The 24952-nt window shown below is 41.2% G+C and overlaps 1 protein-coding gene across 1 annotated transcript in view; it reads right to left on the bottom strand.

Moving 5' to 3' along the window:
- Positions 1-24952, bottom strand: part of CNTN6 (contactin 6) — a gene marked incomplete at both ends in the record, with an annotated part of 224593 nt that overhangs the window by 4867 nt on the left and 194774 nt on the right. Inside the window, 8 exons of the mRNA XM_081276135.1 lie at positions 7755-7941; positions 9339-9454; positions 9566-9800; positions 14995-15065; positions 18481-18630; positions 18806-18964; positions 19562-19679; positions 20075-20250. Of these exons, the coding sequence (XP_081132261.1) occupies positions 7755-7941; positions 9339-9454; positions 9566-9800; positions 14995-15065; positions 18481-18630; positions 18806-18964; positions 19562-19679; positions 20075-20250 (1212 nt within the window). The remainder of the gene's footprint in view (positions 1-7754; positions 7942-9338; positions 9455-9565; positions 9801-14994; positions 15066-18480; positions 18631-18805; positions 18965-19561; positions 19680-20074; positions 20251-24952) is intronic.

The following is a 24952-nucleotide window of genomic DNA, read 5'->3' as shown; positions in this document are numbered from 1 at the left end:
CGAACGTTTCTTCGGGGGCTGTGTTGGATTTGTTTGCTCACGTTACAGAAAAAGCACTGTTTTGAACATCCAGAGTTCACTGATGAAGCAATGTGCAAGAAGGTGACAGAGAACTGACTTACACCAGCAGTGTGGATGAGTGAGTTGTGACCTTGACGGTAACCTTGTGATTGACATATTTGCTTTTGCTTCCTCATCCACCAAAGCAGAAGCAAAATACCCCAATAATATATGAGGGGACTTCCACCAGGAGGGAGTACTTTGGAATGAGTGGCCAGTTACATGGATTAATTAGAATGCTTTATTTTTCTTGCTATCACAGAGGTAGAAAGAGGCAGCCTTTGAAGTCAGAGAGAACTTGAATTTGCATCTATTCTCTGCCAACAGCCCTGGGTTGTCTTATCTTTGAAATGAGACTAATCACTCCTAGTTTATAAGATTCTCAGCCTATATGAAACAAAATATGAAACGCACTTCTCTTCCTTAGTGGTACATATTAAAAAAAAAAAAAAACCTCAATAACTGTTAATTCTCTCTCCTAAGACCAGACGTTCGCCACTGTGGTGTTATGACATAATCAGTTTTTCAATGGTGTTCAACCGTGGTTTGTTACCGATAATAAAATTCAGAAGTGGGCAATCGATTAACTTCTTAAGTATAATTAGCATATATTCAAGACTGTCCCTTAATAATACAACTCTTACTTGCTTCTTTATAGGATTTTTGAAAGGATGATAAAAATGGAAGACTCTCGGCTAATTATCTGGGAAGTTCTACTAGTCTCTAGCCTTTGTCTTTATCCACAAGGGTTTCTAAAATGACCGTGCCACACATCTGCCTTTAAAAAACAAAACAAAACAAAAAAATCTCTGCAAGCTCTTTACAAGGCCATCACCTTACAAAGAGCACTGTTACCAGTTCTGTCTCCATGAAGCTGATTAAAGTGGATCGCAAATATCTAAAATGGAATTATAATATCTACTACCTTAAAAAGCCAAAGGCCAGGTGTGGGGGCACATGCCTATAATCCCAGTGGCTCAGGAGGCTGAGGTAGGAGGATAATGAATTCAAAGCCAGCCTCAACAAAAGCGAGGCTGCTAAACAACTCATTGAGACCCTTCTTCGAAATAAAATACAAAATAGGGCTGGAATGTGGCTCAGTGGTCGAGTACCCCTGAGTTCAATTCCTCCTACCCCCACCCCGCAAAAAGCCAAAGCCCTTCCTGTGGATTATATGAAACACATGTCATAAAGCCTGCACCAGGTTTATACTGGTAAACTAAACAAACAAGTACTTCTTCTAGTTAAAAAAAAAAAAAAAAAGTTTTGCAGGCAATTTCCAAGGACGAAATCATTTCCTATTAATCAAATGACAAAGCGACATTAAACTAGCCTCCACAGTTCTAATGGTCTCCCTGTAATCAATTTTTCTGTAGATGGCATTTATATTCAACTGTAGTTCACAGTGTGAACTCAATTCAAAAACAACTTCTTATGTTACACTTCTGAGTAACAGCATGGGGCTGACATTTGGGCAAGAGAGAAAGAACATAAGTGCAAGAGAGAATAAAAGCTTAATGCTTCCTTTATGTCTAAATATGGATTGATTGCATATTTACAGCAAGAAAGAATCCAGCACCGAGCGCTAGTCAGTCAACGTCAGGGGCCAAACGGAGACAAAATTTGTAAACAGTTTCTGCTCCTGTTTCTCAGTGCGTCTTTCTACGCGAGCAGGGCTTTGTTTGTTTTGTTGTTGTTTTTTATTTTTCTTTTCCTCTTAGAATTTATGTAAATATTTTCCTTCCTTTGGTTGAAAATCTAAATGCCTTGTAAGTGATGTCTGGAGGGATCACAGTATATTTGGAGATCCTCTGAGCTGCCTTTTGCAAATGTATCCTATCACTAAGCCACAGTCCTTCCAGCTGAATGGCTGAGGTTTATTAAAGACAACACACCACTCTCATCATGGTCATCCACAGCAACAATAGTAGCACACTGAAGCAACTTTGTATTATGCAGTTTTTTTTTTTTTTCAATGTAGAAGTCCTTCGGTCTTCTAATTCTTTGGATCTTTGATGACCTATCCAAATATGCATTCTTCCAGGACAGGTATTTCTTCTTAGATATATCTGAGACTCTTATTTTATTCACAGTATTTTCATAATTCATTATTATTTCAACTCCATCTTTGCTTACTTTCAGTTATTTTTCTACTACAAGAAAAAGTGCCTGAAGGCAAGAATCCCAAAAGCCACTATTTCTTAAGTGGATAAACAAATCATCTTATTTCCAGGAAAAAAAAAAAAAGGTTCTACCTCCTTTTTAGCTTACCCAATCAGACTAGGCAGAGATTTTGGTAAATATGAGCTCTGCTCTCTCAATTCCCAGAGGAAGATCAGACATCAGACAGAGAATCTACACACGGTGACAGTGTGAATGGGCGATGGATACAGAATTTTTTGATGTCACCACGGCTCAGAGGTGATCCTGATGATATCTCAAGGACGTGGAGAAATCCAAGTGAAATCCAAGGCTGGTATTTAGAATCAGGGCTATCTCCAACATTTCATTAAAGGGATTTCTCATCTAATCGGTGGGTGTCCTTCTAGAAGAAAATTTCTGCCACGAATTTATAGAGAAACATGGGCAGCAAAGAGCGGTTCCCTCCTGCTCTCTAACAATGCAACCATGTGCAATCCCCTCTAAAGAAGAATCACACACAATAGGAGGCAGGGAGCGCTCCTACATGGCAGCCACTGGGTCGCCAGGGTGTCCGCTAGCCACATCTTTCGGGTCTCAGTGCTAGGGCTAGAGGTACACAGCATCCTTGCTCCTCTCTCAGATGAGAAGGTGTATCCAGAGTTGTCAAATAACGTGGATGGATGAGGGCTGAGCGGGAGTCACATCCAGACAACTGTCAGAGCTAGTTGAGGGGTAGGAGAGGAAGGGACTTTGAGACAGACTGGCCAAGATCGAGTATGTCTTTTTTTGGTTATTTTTCATTCTATGGGAAAAAAGAAAAGAATGAAAATGTGGGGACATGGGAAGGCTAGGTTTGCATTTTGGGCCAAAAAAAAAAAATTTCAGAGACTTCATCTGGAGGAGGAGAGACTACTCAGACGGTTAGAGAGTGATTTAGTCAGCTGTTCGTTGCTGTAACCAAAAGATCTGAGAAGAACAACTTAGAGGAGGACAGGTTTGTCTGGGTCCTTGATTTCGGAGGTTCAGTCCATGGTTGGCTGATTCCACAGCAGAGGGCCCAGGTCAGAAGACCGTCCTGGTAGACGGGTGAACCCAGCCTAATTCCACCTGAAGATTGGGAGCCATCTCATCGTCACAAAGTCATAAAAAGTTAATGTTTATTTTACTATAAATTCCTGCGACTTCCAAACTTGCTTGGAATGCCTGCCCGTGCCTTGAACTCACCCACGCCTGGCTTTCCCTGACCAGATAACAACCCTCTCTGAAACCTTAGCGGCACCTCATAAATTCTGGTGTTGGGATCTAAATTGACTCCCTAACTTGAAATGTTGAACCGTTTAGATCATTAACCTACTCTCTGCCTTTGGATTCTGCTCTTCACAATCCTGTTATCTGTAAGTTCTCAAGACACCCCCCCCCCACCTTTTGCAACTTTTTGTGCTATAAAACCTTGTTCCCGGAGAGCTGGGGTGCTGATCTCTAACCCACAGATTTTGGGGAGAGACAGTACCCCAGCCAGCCGGAATTACAAGCTTGCTTTAATTTGGTTTAAAATTGGAGTCGGTGGTCTTTTCTTTGCATCGTGGTTTAATGGTGGAAGAGGATATCAGCTCAGGACATGGCACCAGGAAGCAGAGACAGAGAGAGAGAGAGAGAGAGAGCGAGCTCTACTCACCAGGAACAAAATATAACCCCCAAAGGAACACCCCCAGTGACCTGGCTCCTGCAGTGAGGATACCCCACCTGCTTAAAGTTACCACTGTTCATCCATCCGTGGATTCATCCACTGATTAGGTTACAGCTCTCGTCACCATTTTGCTCCTGAAATTTGCTGTATGTTCTCACATGGAAGGTTTTGGGGAATACCTTATATCCAAACCATAACAGAGGGGGATATTCTAACCAGAACAGTGGAAACAGGATGAAGAGATTTCGTGCTTACAGTGTATCAGTCTAAGGGATGACACGGAAACACCTTTCTGAGCCTTCCTGTCCTCATATCTAAGAATGACAATATGAAACTTCTTGATTTGCTGCAGAATTAAGTGAGATGCAGTTTGAAGAAATTAACGCAGGCTCCATATTCCACAACTGTGGCAGGCAGAAAAATAGTCTCCTAGAAAGGTCCACCTCCTGATCCTCAGATCCTGGGGCTGTGTAACTCTAGGTGGCAAAGAAGAGCTTGCCTGTGGGATTAGGTTAAGGATCTTGGTGTGGGCAAAGCATCCTGGATTGTTCTGGTGGATTTGATGGGATCCTAAGGTTCTGAAGAAAGAGAGTTCAAAGAGCTGTGCTCACAGTAGCAGAGGGTCAGAGGGGAGAGAGAGAGAGGAAGCTCCCCAGGGCTGCTAGCACTCAAAGTGTAAAATGGGAAGCAGGAATTCTCCAGAAGCCAGGAAATCCCAAGGAACAATTCTCCGGATTCTCCAAAGGCAGGGCTGTCTTTACCAACACGGAGATTTCTACCCAGGGAAACTATTCTTCACCTCTGAACTCTAAAAGCATATGACGATCCATTTCTATTTGTTTTAAAATACTGTCTGTGGCAACCTGTGACACTATCACTAGGAAGTGTTAGCATCCTGTCCTCATGACATCTGATGTGTAGGATGTCAAAAGACCGTGATGGAAGGTGGGCTGGTGTTCAGATGCAGCAGGATAGAGATTTGTGTCACCTCCTTGCTCTCAAGGGCTTGTTGGCTATTATGTTAATAGCACTGAAGCATACAGGCTGGTGGTGAAAGCCACATTTTTAAGAAATACTGAAAGTAGATTTTTTTTTCACGAAATAAATTGGGACCTGCCAAGGATTTTGTATTTGATTCAATTCAGAAAGAGCACACAGAGGCCTTCACTTAAATCTTTCTGATTCTCATTTCAATTTTTCCCTTAGCAGATACACACGACCACTCCATTTTGGGGTGATGTCATTCCTGGTTCATGAAACCAATTCCAAAAGATATATATTTCTCCAACATTTTTATGAAGTGATTATGTGCTATTAGCTCAAACCACCAGTTGTTTTCTTGGCATTTGATCCAAATTTCCATCAAATCCATCCAAGTAGTTCTGCCGGATAAACTTGATGTTAAACAGAAAATTTTCTTCTTTGGAAAACATAGATTAGCCCAAACTAATGCACATATATGTTAGGCTGCATGGGCAATCAAATAGCAAATGCAGGTCACAGAAGAAAAGTTGTAATTGAGGTTTTGTATCTATCTTTTGTATGTCATATATCATGACATATCTCAGAAATGCATACGTATTTATATATCTGGACACACACAGCAATCTCATTCTGAAATACATGCTTCGTTCACTCTTCAGGTCTCAACCACCTTAAGCTGATCAACGGGATGATGCCTATAATACATAGACCTCAGTCCGGGCTCCATGACTGCACTGAATTGTCTGTGAGCTTTTCACGATACAAATCTGTGCTTTTTAAAACAAACAACAACAAAAAACCCCCAAAACCCCCCAAACAAAAAACAAATACTATTCCTACATGTTCCTAATCACCTTTGATTTTGCTTGAAATAGAAACTGAATTCCACCCAGAATTTTTGTGACATTGGCGCCACTCCATCAGCTAGAACTGAATGTCTGGGCAATCTGAAAACCACTGATTGATTGGAGATTTCCATTTCTAGCTGCAGAGTAGCTGAATTCTGGATGACTTCAGAACAAACATGGAAACTTATCCTAATACAGGTGTCTGTCAATGACTACATGGCTTTAGTGCAGGTAGAGCAAGACAGGGGGCAGAACAGAGCTCCATCTCTAGCTGATCCACTTGTGGGCATCGGTCAGAGGTCAGCCGCTCTCAAGCTGAGTAGATTAGAGCATCACGGGTCCAGGAACTTATAGTCCACACTTTCTACTCCCTAGAAATGACTGACCCCTGAGAGTTCTGTTTGTCTCCCTCTTGATGGTTCCTAAGCACTTGGTATTTCCCATGGTCCTCTCATTGTTAGTGCTTTGTTTGTACTTCACTGATAATTTAGGAAGGTAGTGAGAACAGAGGAATTTCCAATGAACAGATAAGAAAATTAAAGCAGAAAAAAATGGAATGCCTTGTTACTTCCTGTCATATGATGAGCATCAGTAATGTTCCCAGAATTGGTACAGGTCCCTGAATTGGTACAGCTCTGGTACTGACTGGGCCACCACTGGGTCATCTATTTAACCAAGGGTCTGTTAACTAAGATGATTTTCAGGTTCCTTTTGACCATAGTGAGTGTAAGCATAAGGGGAAAAAACCCTTAATAACACCTGATTCTCAAACTCTTCTCAACCGTCTTCCCCAATACGCAAGAGTAGTGACAACACAGCACTCATAGGCAAGTGAGAGTTTGGCATTTTGTTGGTAGCATTGAATTTATGTCTTAGTCTTTCTTAAAATTCAACAACTACAGAAGTCCTCCCCTCATCCACAGTTTTACTTTTCATGGTTTCAGTTAATCCATGCTTAATGATAGACTGAAAATATTAAATGGGATGTTAAAAAACTAAATAATCTATAAAATTTAAATTGCAAGCTGTTGTATTGTGACGAGATCTCCCGGTGTCCCGCTCCATCCAACCCAGGACATGAGTCATCCCTTTGTCCAGTGTATCCAAGCTGTATAGACTACTCACCCGTTAGTCATTTGGTAGCCATCTCAGTTATCAGATCAATAGTCAAAATACAGGTGATGTATGTCCATCTACTGTGTACGAGGGATATTTAAACATATAAAATCCCAAAATATTCACATTATAGCTATGATTTACTCCTATGTGATCAGACCATTCCCAATTTTTCACTGTGCTCCACACTGTAGAATATGTGTTCCTTACTGAACTCAGGCAGAGGGCAAGGACAACCGTAATCAGTGATCACCTCTGATTTAGTAGCCCCAACTATGTGACAGATGCCAGGGCGTTTACAAAAGGGAGATGGGTGAGAGGAAGCAGAAGAGTTCATCTTTAGATTTCAGGGGCATCCAAGTAAGTATAGTGACAAACATCCTTGGAGGAAAGATTTAGGTATCCGACAGGGTATACCGTGAGACTCAAATGATAAATAAAACAAAGCAAAAAATAAGGAAAAAATATTTACTCATCATTTACTAACGTGCTAAGCACTTGTTAATAAGTTTCCCTTTCCACCTTGGACAACACTCTAGGAGGCCATAATGCTAATTTTTCTCCATTTAACAGGTGCTACTGAGACTCAGAGAGAGTCTCAGCATTTCTGGGATGGGAGGTTTTGAACTCATTTGGGGAAATGCAAACTGAAGTCACCACTCTTCAACATGACCCTCTTCTGTCTTTAAATACGGACAGCTCTCCATCCTCGGGAATTCCATAATGATCCCAAGAGTTTCTCTGGGTTGTCCCCAGAAGGTTTCAACAGTTATTGACATTAAAGATACAAATGCGGTCACCCCAGGAACCCAGCCATAAGGTCCATTCACTTACTACCCAGGAAATAGACCCAGGGTAGGAAACGGCTTCCACTCACAGACCAGTCTCATTTTCCCACGGGGGAGGTGGATACTTACGGGACTTTTTGGTGGTGACGTTGACCGGGGGGCTTGAAGGACCTGTCCCTGCTGTGTTATAAGCTCTCACCGAAGCAAAGTAGATGGTGTTGGCTTTCAGTCCCGTGATGTTTTTAGTGGTGACATTTCCGCTGACCCGGGTCCGACCAACCATGGATTCCTTGGAGTCGTCCGTCCAGTATAAGATCTGGTTATTCAAAGAAAAGAATAAGCCATTCGTGGCTTTCCAACAACCATCGACTGCAGGTATTTGGAGAGAGACAGTGTCACAGACAAAAGTGATTCCCAATTACAGACGAATGTGGCAAAACAACCAAATGACTGAAGTCTAACACACAAATAAAAAAATAAAAAGACGAAATAAAAGATACTATAGGTGAATACGTATTCTTAATAAAAATTAGAGAACCCGGGCTTTCCTAAATTTCCAAACTAAAGTGATTCATGAGCTTGTGTGAAGGTTATCGGCTTCAACAAAGAGTACATAACACATCTGACCAAAACAAATGTCATGCGTCAATCAAAGACACTAGCAATGACGTTCTGCTACTGCCATTAACTCCAGAGTTATTTGGGTCAGAGGGTAGTTAATAATTGAACTTATACTGATCCCTTTTCATGCTTTTAGACACAATAAAAAAGAGAATAAAGGGTAAATATCTATTTCTAAGTCCTTACAGCCTAGTTAGGAGATTAGAATAGCTATATGGAATGAAACCATGGGATGTTTTCCAAAGATGTGAAACAGGGAAAAAAAAAAAAAACTATAAGAATTTGGAGGAAGACAACATGGATCAAAGAACAGTCCTAGAGATGAGCTTTGAGAAATAAATAGGGTTCAGATAACAGGTGTGGCACTCTAGACATGGAATGGAAGGATACTACCAAGTGGGTTTATCTTAACCTCTTGTTTGGATCAGAAGGTTCATGATAAAAGGAAAACGACCCTTAACATGGATGCGCCTCTTAAATCTTAACAATATTGATGACAGGTGCAATGCTGTATGTCAGGTTTCTAGAACTTACTCATCTTATTTAACTGAAACTGTGTGCCCCTTGAAATGCCTATCACTTGTTAATTTTCTGCTTATGATCACTTGGAAAGATTTTCTTCCCTTCATTCCTTCTTTATCTTTAGACGTTGCTATAGTTTAGATTTGACATCTCTCCCAAGGCCCATGGCACTGCCTGGGGGCATGGAACCTCTAAGAGGTGGGGCCTAGTGGGAGGAAGTTAGATCATTTCGGTCCCATCCTTCAAAAGATATTGGGACCCCAGTGCCTTCCTGTCTCTCTCCTTGCTTCCTGGCTTCCTGGAGGTGAGCAGTTCCTTGGCCACATGCTCCCACAGTGAAGAGATCTGTTGCCACAGACCCCAAAGCAACTGGCCAAACAATCATAACCTTAATCCACCAAAACCATGAGCCACAATAAGTCGTCTTTTTAAGTTGATTATCTCAGGTCTTTTTTTACAGCAATGAAAAGCTGACCAATACAGACATACAGTACAACCTAGGTCAGGGGTTCAGGGAGGCTGTGCATGAACTGGTACATTTAGAGGAAGCGGAAAGTGCACCTAGATTACCTCGTAGCCTAGCACTCGTCCTGTGTTCCTGTTCCAGGCAATAGCGTTCCATGACACCTCCACTTCAGAAGCAGAGAAACTCTGGATGGAAGTTCCCTTTGGGGCCAGCTGAGGTTCTACCATCCAAAGACAGAGCCATCCGTTAGCAGAGAGGGGCTTCCAGAAAACCCATGCCACATGCACATCAGTTCTCAAGCGGAGCCAACCCAGAACTAAGGACAACTGACCGTCTTCCCCAGAGTAGACAATGGACACGGTGCTCAGGGAGCCCTCTCCTTCATTATTATAGACCCCCACTTTGACTTCAAAGGGAGACAGGGGCGTGATGCTGTCGTTGCGGTAGATGAACTTGGAGGATTCCACAAAAGCTACTCTCTCCTTGGTCCAGGTGGTTGAGCCCACGGGCCGGAACATGACGATGTATCCAAACCCTTCTCCGTTTTGCAGTTCTTCTGGAATGGACTTAGTCAGAATGTGGTCAATCAACTCAGCAGGGGCCAAAGTATGGTAATGAGCTCTTACAATATTTAGTGGTTATTCGGCATTTCTTTTATGGAAACGAACATAGAACATAGGTATTGGCCCTGTTTCGTGACGTACTGAAAAAAAAAATACTCTTACTTGGAATGCCAATAGGAAAACCATCCCAAAGAAAGGTATTTAGAGCAATAGTTGAAACTTTGAAAATAAAAAAAACAAATCCTATACATGTATATCTAGTTCCTTAATCATTCACGAATGACGATCCTATGTGGTCTAAAAGATACATGGTTTCGAGATAAAAACTAAAACATGATTCTAAACTCAGCACAGAATTCACTTAGTAACTGTTTAAAACTCTTTATATTTTCACTTCACAAGAAAATCTTGTAAGATGTGGGTGATGAAATTATGTTACGATAACATACCCTTTAAGACAGAACGTTTCTCACAAGAAAGCCTAAAGAATCTCCTAGTATCTTTAAAACCCATATCTTCATTTGTAGTGAACCACTGTGTGTTTTTCCTGACATAAGCAAATATGTGACAATCTCCACCGAGATCAGATTCTATAAAATACGTCCCCAAACCTGAAATTATTCAAATCGCAAAATATAAATAAGTACCCATTTCCCCAGAACTCTGTAAATAAGAAAAAAATGATAAGTAATCACATAGAACGAAGCAAAGGAAAAATGAATTTGGGCTTGATTCTGGACGAGTATCCACCTGCTTATAAGAAACCTGTATTTAAAAATCAATGACTTTGGGCTGGGGTTGTGGCTTGGTGGTGCTGTGCTTCCGTAGCATGTGTGAGGCACTGGGTTCGATTCTCAGCACCGCATGTAAATAAATAAAATAAAGGTCCATTGACAAGTAAAAAAAAAATGTTTTAAAAAAATCAATGACTTTGTTGTTTTTTTTCCAAAGGAAATGCTTTTATGATTCTTCCTTAATATTTTGGTAGACTAAAAATGCACACCTAACAGGGTATCATAACCTGAGTCCCTCAAGTTCCCAATGACATTTCTGAGACCCTCCTTATCCATTGGAGTTCATTTACTATACAGTTGTAGTATCCTCCAGAGTTACACCACGTCTGATAACCCAGCTACAACACCAGAACAAAGGGACCATCTTTCTCAGAATCTATGTGTTGTTCTAGTGCAAAAATCTCTGTGCTCTAGACCAGGAGTGGTGGTGGTGTATCCTGTAATCCCAGATGCTCTGGAGTCTGAGGCAGAAGGATGAGAAGTTTGAGGCCAGCCTCCACAACTTAGCAAGGTTCTAAGCAACTTAGCAAAACCCCATCTCTAAATAAAATAAAAAATAAAAAAAGGTCTAAGGATGTGGCTCCATGGTTAAGGGCTCTGGTTTCTATCTCTGAGATCCATCCCACCAAAAGAAAAAAGAAAAGAAATCTTTGGGCATGATAGTAGCCAACAGAAACAACTTCTGTCACTTAGAGAGTTTGCATCTGAAGTAGGAGGACTGGGTGGTGGGCAATCACAGGGCAGGCAATACGCAGAAGGTGGTCAGTAGCAAGGGCACTGGGGCACCTAGAAGCTAAGTAAAAGAAGCTCTCAATTAGACACAGAGGAGAGAGGACTGAACTAGTAGCTAGGTATAAAATTGGAAGCAGTGGAATTGGGAAGAACTGAGGCACAGGTGAGGATTACTAAAGCCAGGGGTTGTTCACAAGAACAGGTGGTTCTGGACGGGACTCCTGGGCCCAGAACAGAGATGAACAAAGTCGCACCTCTGCCTTTGACCTGGCTGCTAGGTTGCTCAGACATTTCCCTGTCTTTGTTACTTTCCATGTAGCTTTACACTAAATCCCCGTTAACCAAGATGACCTGAGCGATTCTCTGTTTCCTGCCATGTGCAACAGTCTTAGAGATACAGAGAGTGAATAGAGCAGGGGAGATACAGTTTCAGAAATCCAACAAGGATGCTGGGTCCTTCTATCAGTGTGTCTCTTCTTTTTGACAAGGAGACCAGCATTAAAACAGTTGGTGAAACTAGGCACATGCCTGTCATCCCAATGGCTCAGGAGGCTGAGGCTGGAGGATCGTGAGTTCAAAGCCAGCCTCAGCAGAAGCGAGGCACTAAGCAACTCAGTGAGACCCTGTCTCTAAATAAAATGCAGAATAGGGCTGGGGATGTGGCTCAGTGGTCAAGTGCTCTTGAGTTCAATCCCCAGTACACCCTACCACCCCCCCCCCAAAAAAAAACCTCAAATTGTTGGTGGCAGGAAGAGATTGGTGAGAATTTTAGAAACTTGCTGGAATATTAGACTTGTTGGGGGGATGCTTCTCTGAGCTCAGATGTCTTCAGAATGCTGAGTCAGAATTCACGGAGATCTGCATGTGTCAATTGAGTACAAAGACTTTCTCATGGGGTTCCCTTAAGAAAGGTCTAAGACCTGCAGGTTCAGTTGAAGGGGAACCAAAGAGACTTCTTTTAAGTTTTTTTCTTTTCTTTCTTTCTTTCTTTCTTTCTTTTTTTTTCATATGGACAGAGAGTCAGAGGGTGAAGAAATCTGCATAGCTGTTTCAAGAGAGCAAAAATGAGTGCTTCCTCCTTTAAACAGAGAAAGTGGTTAGTAGAATGAAAGAAATGCAGAATTTCTAGAGGGAGTGAAATCCATTGCAGATAGATAAAGACTAATAATTTAGTTTGCAAGCACAGCATCCTAGGAACTCAATCTACAGTTAGAAACCAAGGCTTGGTAAACTCCACAGCCTTCTAGCCAAATCTGGCGCTCAGCCTGGTTCTGAAAATACAGGTTTCAGGAACACAGCCACCCATGTTCATTTATATGTGGCCGGTGGCTGCTGCTGAGCTACAACAGCCCAGCAAAAAAGCTAAAGAAGGATCCTGTGGCCCACAGACTGACTAATTTCACTCTCTGACCCTTCACATAAGAAAAAGTGTCCACTCTCGTTATGAATGTCCACCTCCTATTTTATCCTACAGAGTTAATCTATGCTCCAACTTAGAAGTGTTTGGGGGCATACACCATGAACACATGCTAATGTCCATTTTGCCTTTATTTCTTTTGATCTGTGTCCAGCAACCAGACACGATATCCAACTTGTGGAATATAGCAATTGCTGACTCCTCAGAAAGGAATAACGTGCACAGAATTCGTGAGCGCCTCACCCCACATATAGACTATAACGTAATTAGCTGTCGACCTTAAGGAATTTCTGACTACCAGGGAGAAAAAATAAGGTGTGAAACCAGCAAAACTTGCCCACTCTAATGAAAATACTACGTGGCCTTTGCGGAAGCAATTCTCTCGGTAGACTCATGGGAAGGCTAATCAATTTGTGGAAAATATGTCCAGAGGGTCAGGAGCAATAGGGCAGATACACAGGACTCTTGCCCACGCTGAGCCATCAAAGTGCATGGGGACAATTCATATTCTAACTCATGGCAAACTAAAATAGCAAGAAGGGGGAGCCCTGGGTTCGAATTCTTCTCTGTTCAGTGGTAGCTTCAGTTTCCTCACCTGCAAGGGCTCTGTGTTATGGGTTGGATGTGAGATGTCTCCCCAAAGCCCACATGTGAGACAATGCAAGAAGGTTCAGAGGACCTTGCCACCAGGCCCCCAACTTGTCCATACTCTTAAATACCCAAGTAACTTATAAAATGGAGAGAGATCTGCAAAGCTTACTGGTGGCAGAGTGAGAGAGCAATGCTTAGGCACGCAAAGACCTTCCGCCCGACGTGGAGCAACTGTGCTTGCTCTCAAGTGTATACTTGGAACCCTCAAAGGAGGATTGTCCATGAGCAGCCTTGAAAGGGACTCTAACCCCAAAGACTACCTACAACATCAAGATTCTGGGCACAAACCACCAGAATCCAGAAACTAGGAAATGCTTCAGCAGCCATTTGGATCTGTACTAAGGAACTGGGGGTCCTCCGTGGGAGCTCTCCAAGGGAACATCGCCCCACCCCAAACACAGTCACAGCCCACAGTGCCCTGAAAAACACTGTCATCTGGCCATTTTCTATGTTTTATATTTGCCACGGCCAAATTACAAAGGGATCAACCATTAGCACCTAGCACCTAGCGCCTAGCACCTATTCTACCCCTTTCCTTTCCTCCCACTCCAACCCTCTAGAACCATGGAGAATCCAGGGATAGCACAGTGAATGAGTGCTATGGCTTACATATGAAGTGTCCCAGGAAAGCTCTTGTGTGAGACAATGCAAGAGAGCTTAGTGGTGAAATGATTGGGTTATGAGAGCTGGATTAATCCAATGATATGAAACGGTAACTAGTCAGCTGGGGTGTGGTTGGAGGAGGTAGGTCACTGGGGGCATGCCTTCAGGGTTTATATTTTGTCCTCCGTGAGCTGAGCTCTTCCTGCTTCTCAGTTGCCATGTCCTGAGCAGCTTTCCTTGGCCTCCACCTTCCGCCATGTTGTCCTGCCTCACTTGGGCCCCGGGCAATGGAGCCAACTGTCTCTAAACCGAGATTTCTGAAACCCATGAGACTCACATCAGCCTTTTCTTTTCTCCTTGTTTGGGGCCAAGACAGTCCTGAGACACTGGAAATTAGAGACTGGCATAAAGTCTAAAGATAAAAGGCCAGAACCAAATTTGCCATCCGTACAAGTCAAGTCAATAGAATATTAAACACAGTGAGCAGAAAGGGTATTCCTTGGGCTTAAATATTCATCTGGATGCTGGAAAGAACAAGTCCACAGGATATAAAAAGCAATGTTAGAGCAACAACCATCCTCGGCGGGTAGGCTAATGGGTTCACCTCCCTCACATTAGAATAGTTCTAATAATAATAATAATAATAATCTAATAATAATTAATAATAATAATAATTCTAATAATAATCCAGCTCAACCAGAACTGGTCCTTAAGAAAAGGCTACCAACCAATGCTCCCTAGATATTGAAGTTGTTTTTCTTATACTGGGGAGAAAACTGTGCTGAGTTACTCATCCTCTCATCCTGAGTACGAGTTAGAATTTCCCAATACCACCCCTAAGTCATGCATCATCAGAACGGTGTATTTTTATCCCATGTATTTTCATATATTCGCAACAGTGATCCAATAAATCTTTTTGTGTTTTTTTTTTTCCTTCAGTGTTCTTCCTGGCTGGCTAAATCTTTTTCCTTCAAAATAACTTAGTTGGACATAAAATTACCTCCCACGTAATGACGAGTTCGGATCGACTTCCTCCACCTCCGCTGACGCTTACCGGGGCCACCACAGGCACTGAAAGCAATCAAGAGAAATGGTTGGGGTGGGGGTGGTGGTGGTGGCAATTATTAAAGCACATCTTCATCAGGAAGAAAATTTCGTTTCTGGGTTTCACCTTTCAAAAATCCCACCCAGGCACACTGGGAGAGAGAGAGTCTTGCATTTTTAATGAACATAAATTATGTTTACACAGATCCAAAATTTCTAAGAGGAGAGAGGACACAGTTGTGTTTGATGCATGAGCACCCCGGCTCCAAAATTAATTAAAAATCGAGTAACGTCGTGCATTTGACATTATTATGCATCATCTACTAATTGGCGAAATGATGTTCCATTCAGATGGTATCAGAGATACCACTGATTTAGTACCTAATTATATAGTTGGGCTGTAAACAAGTTACTGTGGCGGTATATTAATTAATTATTTTTGTCAATAAACAAACTAAAAAAAATTTTTTTTTCTCCTTATTTGCCATCAGGGTATCTTAACATTTAAAACTGAAATTCTTAAAGAAATATGTAAATGAATGAGTTTTTATTTTATCACCTTGTGTTTGAATCTCACAACTCTCAGGGAAGAATAAGAGGGGCTTCTCCCTCTCAGAGTTTTCTCATGTAAAGAAGGTGACTGTGAGGAGCGTCCCTGTGGAATATTCAGAAACCAATGATTCTGATGAATCACACAAAACAGTGCCCTTCAGCTACACCCGGCTGAGGACGAGTGTAATAAATAAAGTTTCCAGGCAAATTGCAAAATTGACCATTGCTATTGTGTCATGTATAATGCAGTGCATGATCAGGTGAGGCTGGTGTAGGTGTGGAACTGTTAAAAAAAAAGCACTATTTTTCTTGTGAAAAGGACAAAGGTATCCTGTACCTTGGATAGTGGTAACGCTGCTGAATATGCTTTCAGGTCTGCTAGTTCTGTGGTGCGTGAACGATGTGAAATTACGTCTGGCCATTGTGACGGATATTGCAAGGTGTGGTTAGAAGCCATCTGGGTAGGGCTGGGGACCAACCGGCTTGCTGGGGTTAAAACTGGCCAGGCTTCTCTGCTCACTCCAACCTTTCCCCACCGTGCACAGACCATTTAAGGAAATCTATAGTATTTCATTTCCTTGCATTTCATACGCATGCTTATCTCTGTCCGCAACACAGCCAGAGGATAATCTGTTCTTTTACAAAACAGCATCTGCCCAACACGCATTTTCCTCTTCAAATTTACCCTTGATTTTTTTGTTTCCTTCTAGTTATATGAAGAAGATCACTAGAACCTACAGATGTTTTTCTCTAATATGCAGAAAGTAGGGATTAAAAAAAAGGGACGAAATAAGGAATCTTCCTTAAAATAGAAGGAGATCAGTACAGTAAAGGGGGGGGGCATGAAGAAAGGAGGAGGGGGAGGAAATGGAAAGGAAGTTGGCCCAATGATGCTATGTGCATGCAGAAATATATCATGATTTGTTCCAAGTTTATATATGACTATAATATGCCCGTGAAAAATAAATCAATGGATAGAAGGAAGATCAATAGAGTAGAAGAAGGGACCAAGAGGAGGGCAGAAAGGAGAGAACAGGAAAGTACTTGGGATTAAATTGGAACAAACTATGTTAATAGGCATTTACAGATGGATCAAAATGAGCCCCGGTATTCCGTACAACTATAATGCACTAACAAAAATATTAGGAAAAAAAAAAACAAAATCATTTGAACCTAGATCTATTTTCTAAATCTTTTTAATACCTTTGGTCAAAATTTCCATGAGTCAGGATAGATTCTACCCAGTCACTGGGTTGACAGTGCTTGGCAGGTTACAGGGACATTATTTCAGGGCCTTTGCCTCATTGAGCTGTGTGTATAGCAAATTGTTGGAAAAGAGACTTGGGGTTCGCTCTCTCTAAAGTGTCCAGTTTCCTGTGAAACATAAAGTTCCATTCTTTATTTAATTTTCAAATTAACTATAATAAGGCTGAAGATCATATTGAGAAGAAATTGGGTGTGTGAGGATGGGGGAGAGGGGAGGGTAGGAGAGAGGAAGGGGAACTTCAGCAAGATTCGTAAACTTGGGGGAATCAGGATGATAGCACAGCTCACTGTGAGGGACAGTGTTCATGGTCAGTACACGGTGGTACCCAAATTGTACTCTAGAAACTCCACAGTTTGGGTCAACCTTGCCAAAGCTACCCAAATAATAATAATAATAATAATAATAATAATAATAATAATAATAATAAATCAGCTGTAAACAACCAACCAGAAACCAAAGCTAATATCCAGAGTCATCAGTCCACACCTAGAGATTCTGATGTCAGGCTTGGAAATTTCTTGGTTTACACCCTTTCTCTGGCTAACCTCTTGCTCATCTAAGTTGAGGCTCACTGTTATTTGGAGAATGCTGTGTTCACAGCTGTTCCTTCTAATCCAAACTCTGTCCAAACAACCAGCTAACATCCTGATCCTCATCTTCCTCTCCTGTGAAAAGAAGGGACCTCTTCTCAGCTCTACACCTGTTGCATGATTTAATCAGATGTTATCGCTGCAGATTATATTTTTTCTAGAGCCAATCCTCTGATGGAAATATGACATTATGCCCAGGGAGGCAGCTCAGTTGGTAGAGTACTTGCCTAGCATGTGTGAAATGCTTGGTTTGATCCCTAGTCTCTCTCACACACACACTACCTGCAGTTTAGAAATTGAATTATAACTGTGCATGTCTTTTGAAATTAGCTCATGCTAGTTCAACCAAGCCAGCCATAGCAACGTGACCTTTTTTTTTTTTTTTTTTTTTTTTTTGTAGGACTGGACAAGAACATCGACTTTACTAGCTACCAGAACAAGTTGATAAGCCGTCATCCTGGATGAAGAAGTTTGAGCCTAACAAAGAGGATCTATTGAGAAAAGCTCAAGAAGACTGATTCCGAGGCCAATTCCACCTATGTTCTGCTGTTCAGTGAACCAGTTGGTGCTTAATTAGAGCTTCTGTTAAATCAATTGAGGGTTTACCTCATTTGCATGAGCAGGAATGCATGCTCTTGTCCAGTGTCGCTGTAAGTAGGTCAGAGTTGAGAAACAGATGAAAATGTATGGCTACCTGCACCAGAGACTGGAGGAATTCCTGGCTACCACATCTCAACGTAACAAGCAGTCACCTGTTGGCATTTACCAACCTGCAGACTCTCTATTATATTTTTGCTAGAAAATGGATAAGACACACAGATGGCTTCTGAGATGCTCTTATTCTGATAGTCTTGCTAAGGGGTCACCATCTTTAATTCAAACCACTGTTCAAGGAAGTACACCTTGCCTGGTACAGATAAAAATGTAAAAATGAGCATCCCTTGTTCACCGCCACATCCTACAAGACCCATAAAAATACTTCTTAATTTATTTTTTTCTATTTCTGCACTTTTCAGAGACATTGATTCCTTACCTGACGCCTTGGTTCTCAACAATTCCGATGGCTTACTCGGCTCTCCGATGCCAATGCTGTTCCCGGCGACAACCCGGAATTCATACTCCACCCAGGGACTCAAACCAACCACAGTGGCATTGTGTGTCTGACCGTTGAGAATTTCAGGGACTAAAAAGAAAAGGGACACTTAACGGCCATGGATTGGCACTAGCCAAAAAACCAACGATCATGTGAAATGATTATTAAATTTAAAAACTGTAAAATTACATTTGTTTACGTTAATAAATTTAAAAGTCTTTGCTTTTGGTGGTGGTTAGAATATAAAAGCACCTGTGTCACTTACCTGTAGCAACAGCTTGCCAACCCACAGAAAAAGGTGTCCGAGTCTGAATTGTAAATATTTGAATGGGACTGTTATTATCCGGGCCTGGTGTCCACCTTAGCTGGGAGGTGGTACTAGAAATGTGTTCTACTCTCACATCCTCCGGGGGACCTGGAGGACCTTGAGAAAGATATTTCATGATGATTGTATTAGAAAATCATTTTTAAATATTTTTTTAGATGTTGATGGACCTTTATTTTATTCATTTATTTATATGCGGTAGTGAGAATTGAACTTGGTTCCTCACCCATGCCAGGCTAGGGTTCTATCATGGAGCTACCATGCCATCCCTGCATTGGAGATTTTTAAATGCACTGATTGACAAGGATGGTCTATTTCTACCTGTTACGCTTAGAAAATAAAACATTGACAATCACGTGTGTGTGCAGCACATAATTGGAGATTAAGTCCTATTTGCTCAGCTTACACAGTAAAGCATCCATGTGGAAATGCTCCCTCCAGAGATTAGAAAATTGCTAGACACCGGGGGAGATTGTATAGCAAGCCAAAACTGAGAAGCGCCTCTTTTTTAAGTTCTTCTCTCAAAGATGAATGCAAGGAAAAACAGGTAGAAAGGATAGCTACAGATGCAGGTGGACTTTTCTCTGACAAGAATGATTTCTTAATATGCAAAGTCTAAGATTATGGCACTAGCAATACTGGTCAAGCCTAATCATTTATCATAAACAGACAAAAGCCAATCAAATCCATGCTCACCTCGAACAATGACATCGGCCACAGCTGACAGACGTTCCAGAGTCGTCTGCACCATGCAGAGATATTTTCCTGAGTGGCTCAACTGAATATTCCGTATCATCAAATCCCCGACGGATTCCTGTAGGTAGAAAGAGAGGAAAAAAAAAATGAATAAAGGCATCATCATGTACAGCAGGTCTTGTTATTTTACAGAGCTGGATAAATATTAAATATAAGGCTGCTCTGAAATCTGAAGACATTAGGATTATTAGGATTATTGCCGTTTCTATCTTTGATGCCTTTGACGACCCCCTTTATTATCATTGCATCTAGGAAGACATCTATTATCATTGCATCTATGAGACCCATAAAACAAAACACAACAAAACAAAACAAAACAAAAAAAAACAGATGCGGCTTCATGAACAGTGATTATCCGCACAGATAATACGGGGAGAATGATCATGAGTGATGGTGATTCACGGGAGGGTCTTGATTCCTGTTATTAAGCTCTCAGCCATGGCACCTACTTACTCCTCCGATCCTTTCAAAGTGAGTCACTCCTTTCTTTAAGTCAATGACGTCGCCATTGAAAGACCACAGGAACACCACGTCCATAGAGGGGTCGTGGGACACCTGGCAGGGGAGGACAATACTCTCGCCCACGGTGACATCCATTGTGGAAGGAGGGACCGTAATGACAGTCCTCTCTATTGAGAGAAGAAGAATTAAGAAAAGCCAATAAAAAACCAACCTCTGGGTAAGTTATATACATATATATGTGTGCAGGTATATATATGATTTTTTAAAAAAAATATTTTTAAATATTTATGTTTTTAGAAGCAGTTGGACACAATACCTTTGTTTTATTTTTATGTGGTGCTGAGGATCGAACCCAGGGCCTCGCATGTGCTAGACCAGCGCTCTACCGCTGAGCCACAATCCCAGCCCCTATATATGATTTTAAAAAAAATATTTATTTTATATTTTTTTGGTACCAAGTATTGAACCCAGGGGTGCTTAGCCCCTGAACCACATTCCTAACCTCTCCTTATTTTATTTTTAGTTTTGAGACAGGGCCTTCCTAAGTTGCTGAGGCTGGCTTTGAACTTGCAATCCTTCTGCCTCAGCCTTCCGAGATGCTGGGGCTACAGGCATGTCCCCTTGAGCCTGGCTAGACATAGTTTTGAATCGTTATGCAATCATTTAAAGTTACCCGAAGTTCAACCACATTCAGTGTTTTTTTTTTTCAAATATTCTGTATTTATATAGCTTATGACTTATAATGAAAGGTGTCATTTTATTCATACTTCATATGAAAACACTTTACAGAAACCTATAAAGAAAACTACAGACCTCCAAAGCCAGTGTTCCATAGGTATAGAGTGTACCATGCTCTTTTTAATTTTTAGTCTAAAATTTCAGTCACCATCTTGCAATTTACACAGTGGTTATAACCCTAAAGAGTCTCTGCTAACTTCAGACCCCATCAGACCAACTGTGTCCCTAAGGTTATAACCATCATAGTTCACATGTAGAGTGTGATAATCATATGTTTTATTTAGAAGTATGAAAGCAACATTATTTTTTTTTCTATTTCTGACATACTTCTGATCATAATTTTCTATTTCAGCTAAACATGAAAAAAACCAAAAAACACCCACATTTTCCTTCTTTAATCCGGAATTTGCAATAATAGAATTTTGCTTCCATCATAAAAACCTTCCCACTGGAGATGACAGTCTCAATGTCAACCCCTTGTCACAGGCAACAGCATTTCACTGACTGATATTTCCAAGGACAATTCCGAAAGTGTTCTGGTTGTACACAAGAGTCCTGTATTTTTTGTTTGTTTGTTTGTTTTTGATTAAAAGAAACTCACAATGAAATAAGCCGATCCCACAGAACCAGAGGTCAAAGGTACTCCCTGTATGTGGATAGTGACTCACACTAAGGGAGGGAATAGAAGTTCATTGGATTAAAGGGATGGGAATAGGAAAGACAGTAGAACGAAGCAGACATCACCTTCCTATGTTCAGATATGAATGTATGACCAGTGTGATGTCACATCATGTACCACCACATGTATGTATCATATGTAAAAATACAGTATACTAATAAATATATGTAAAAAGAACAAATACATTTTTTAAAAAATAAAGAAACTCACAATGATAATGGTTATGGTTTGGATATGAGGTGTCCCTTCAAGGCTCACGTGGGAAACAATACAAGAACATTTCGGGGGTGAGGTCACTACATCAGGAGAGCTATAACAATTGATGGTTGAATCCACTGATGTGAATTAACTAGGTGGTACCTGTGGGCAGGTAGGGTGTGGCTAGAGGATGTGTGTCACGGAGGTTGTGCCTTTGGGGTTTATGTCTTGTCCCTGAGGAACAGAGCTCTCTCTCCTTCTGGTTGACATGTCCTAAGCTAGTCTCCTCCGCCATGATGTTCTGCTTCACCTTGGACCCAAAGCTACGGAGCCTACCAAATCTCCAGAACTGTAAGAAATCGGCTTCCTTTCTTTAGGAAACACTCTTTCATCAGAGCAACAGCCAACAAAGACAGGGTGTCGATGTATTTTACAATAGAGGGTCGCATTAGTATTCAAATGTTTAAAAATTTCCGAAGCGTTCTTCGTCAAGACTTAGAAGTGGAAAGTAGAATGTCACAATCTAGGGTTTTAAGGGACGTATTGATAAACGAGTCATGGGAAAGAGAAGCGTGCATTCTACTTCAGATCATAATGAAGAAAATTCCTCATTTGCATTCAATCTGTCTTCAAGTTTTAATTTTCAAGAAATATTTTTCTTCTTTTATTAGATTCATGCACTTTTTTTTTCCTTCTAGTCTTCTCTAGGGAGGGATTTCAATAACAGTTTTATGTACCATGTTCATTGTCAATTCCAATCCTCCTCCACATCTCTCCCACCAAATCAGAGTAAAGGATATCTAATATTTTAAGAAAATCTTATAGGACTAGGGAAAACTTTTTCCTTTTCTAGTGCCTTTAAAAATAACTAATATCTTATTTATGCGTGTAGGAGAGTAAGTGGCCTCATTGAATGTGATTAAACATTCGAGACGGTACAATAATGTAATTTTTGAAACATTAAAAATGAAAGCCACTCCTCCCATCTATAACACCCAAACCCACACAGTGACAACTTTAGACAAATTATGTCTTAAAAGCAAAGCTTGTTGGTAGTACAATGTAATGAAATAATGACTAAAAATCCAAGAATAAGATACAGTGGCATTAGAATTTGATAAGATGGTCTTGCTTGATTTTTCTGAAAATTCATGTTTAGAACATCAAAATTTAAATTTTTAGCAACTACCTTTTCCATGGATAAAAATGGGAAGTGACATTAGTGACTCTTGGCAAAGGCAAGGTCATAAATGCTTTTTGTTAAGTTTTCATTTTGCAAAGGATCTTCCTGCCAGTTGTCTTTTTGAAACCATTGAGAGTTTTCTTTAGACTGCAGTATTAGTCTAAATTCTTTTTTTTTTTTTTCTTTTGTTACTGGAGATCGAGCCCAGTGGTGCTTAAGCACTGAGCCACATCTCTAGATCTTTTGTTTTTTTATTCTGAGGCAGGGTCTTTTTAAGTTGCTGAGGGCCTCTCTAACTTGCTGAGGCTGTGTCTTTGAGCTTCACATCTTCCTACCTCTGCCTCCCGAGCTGCTGGGATTACAGGCATATGCCACCACATTCAGCTGTTAACATAAGTTTCTGAAAAAAAAAAAAATCACTTTAAAGTTTAAATTTTAGAACATCTAGAGCTGATTGTTCTCGTGGAACAAATATTTTTGGTGGGTACAAGAGATTGAACCCATGGGGCACTTAACCACTAAGCCACCTAAGCCACATCTTCAACCTTCTTTATTTTCTATTTGGAGACAGGATCTCCTTAAATTACTTGGGATTAAGTTGCTGAGGCTGGCCTCAAATCTACAATTCTTCCTCAACCTCTCAAGTCACTCAGATTACAGACGTGCACCACCATACCTGGCTTGGAATAAATTTTCTAAAAAAGATTTAACCCTGTTTCTTTCACTATAAATCTATTTTGTGTAAGACTGAATTGAATTGTTAATGTACACGTATATAAAAAAAAAACTTTATTTTTTTGTATGGCATTTGCTGTAACTTTGGAGGAGTTTGTTTAAGAAACCATAAGTGAACTTCATGATCTGGGTCTAACTCACATTGCCAGTTATTCATTCCATTGCAGTATCTTCAATTATAATGAAAAACTCATTAATAACTGGCTCCCCTGGAGCTTCATATGAAAATAGGGTTTTGTCCTTAAATGGAATAATCTTCAAATTAAATTTTTATTCCTAACCCCGTGAATATTAGCTTTGCAATGTTGCAGAAATGTTCTAAACCCTAGATTTTAAATTCTTTAATGAATCTGAGTCACTCTGGGATATGCTTTATGGTAGTGTCCATATTCAAGTGGGGAAAAATAGTCTGTGATAATTTACTAACAAAGCCTACTGCTTGACCCCAACAGTCACTGTCCTGGTTCTCAGGCTGAGAGCATTTCTGTGAATGCCACAGGGCTAGCTCTGGCATGGGCAAGCTGGTCTCCTCCCACCCTGGACCCTAGGGCTGACTGACTGAGTTCCTCCTTACTCTGCAGGCTTTGCTGATATCCACTGCAGTTCTTGATGCCCATACCACCTCCACCCCTATGGGCTCAGGACCTGATGTGCTCACGCCCGGCAGGCTGTAGCACCCAGATAGCAGCTATGCACACAGGCACACACCTGCACAGGGCACCCACGGCTTGCATGAATGCTGCCTGTGGGTCCTTAGGCCTTCCTGGGCTGGGGTGTGCGTGGGTTGCTGCTATCCAATTGTAACCACTTCCTCACAGCGCATACGTGTGTGTTCCCCCGTCTTACTAAACGAAACTACATAAAAAGCAGGCTCAGAGACAAAATAATTAAGAATGTCAAAGCCGTAACAGCAGAACTTTAAAATAAGCATGGGGCATTCCTGAGCAAGGGTCCCTGTAAGAGTGAGTTACCTGTCCATCAACCTGAATGCCATGATAAGAAAGAGTCTCTTTCCAGGCACAGTGGCTCACGCCTGGAATCCCAGCAGCTCAGGAGGCTGAGGCAGGAGGATTGCAAGGTCAAAACCAGCCTCAGCAACTAAGCAAGGCCCTAAGCAACTTAATGAGACCCTGTCTGTAAATAAAAATAAATAAAAAGGGCTGGGGATGTGGCTCAGTGTTGGAGCGCCCCTGGGTTCAATGCCTGGAATGAAAAAGAAATATTCTCTGACATAGAAGAAGAAAGCAGAGTAGAATATGTTTAAGCAAAGGTGGGTGGGCACCACGAGTGGGGGGAATGGGCAGACATTGCTCACAGAGTAAAAAGTTTCAGTTAG

The sequence above is a fragment of the Spermophilus citellus genome (genome assembly GCF_964194105.1).
Source record: "Spermophilus citellus genome assembly, chromosome: 19".
NCBI lineage: Eukaryota > Metazoa > Chordata > Mammalia > Rodentia > Sciuridae > Spermophilus > Spermophilus citellus.
Note: the sequence above shows the minus strand (reverse complement) of the source record. Positions and strands in the feature narration are given on the sequence as shown.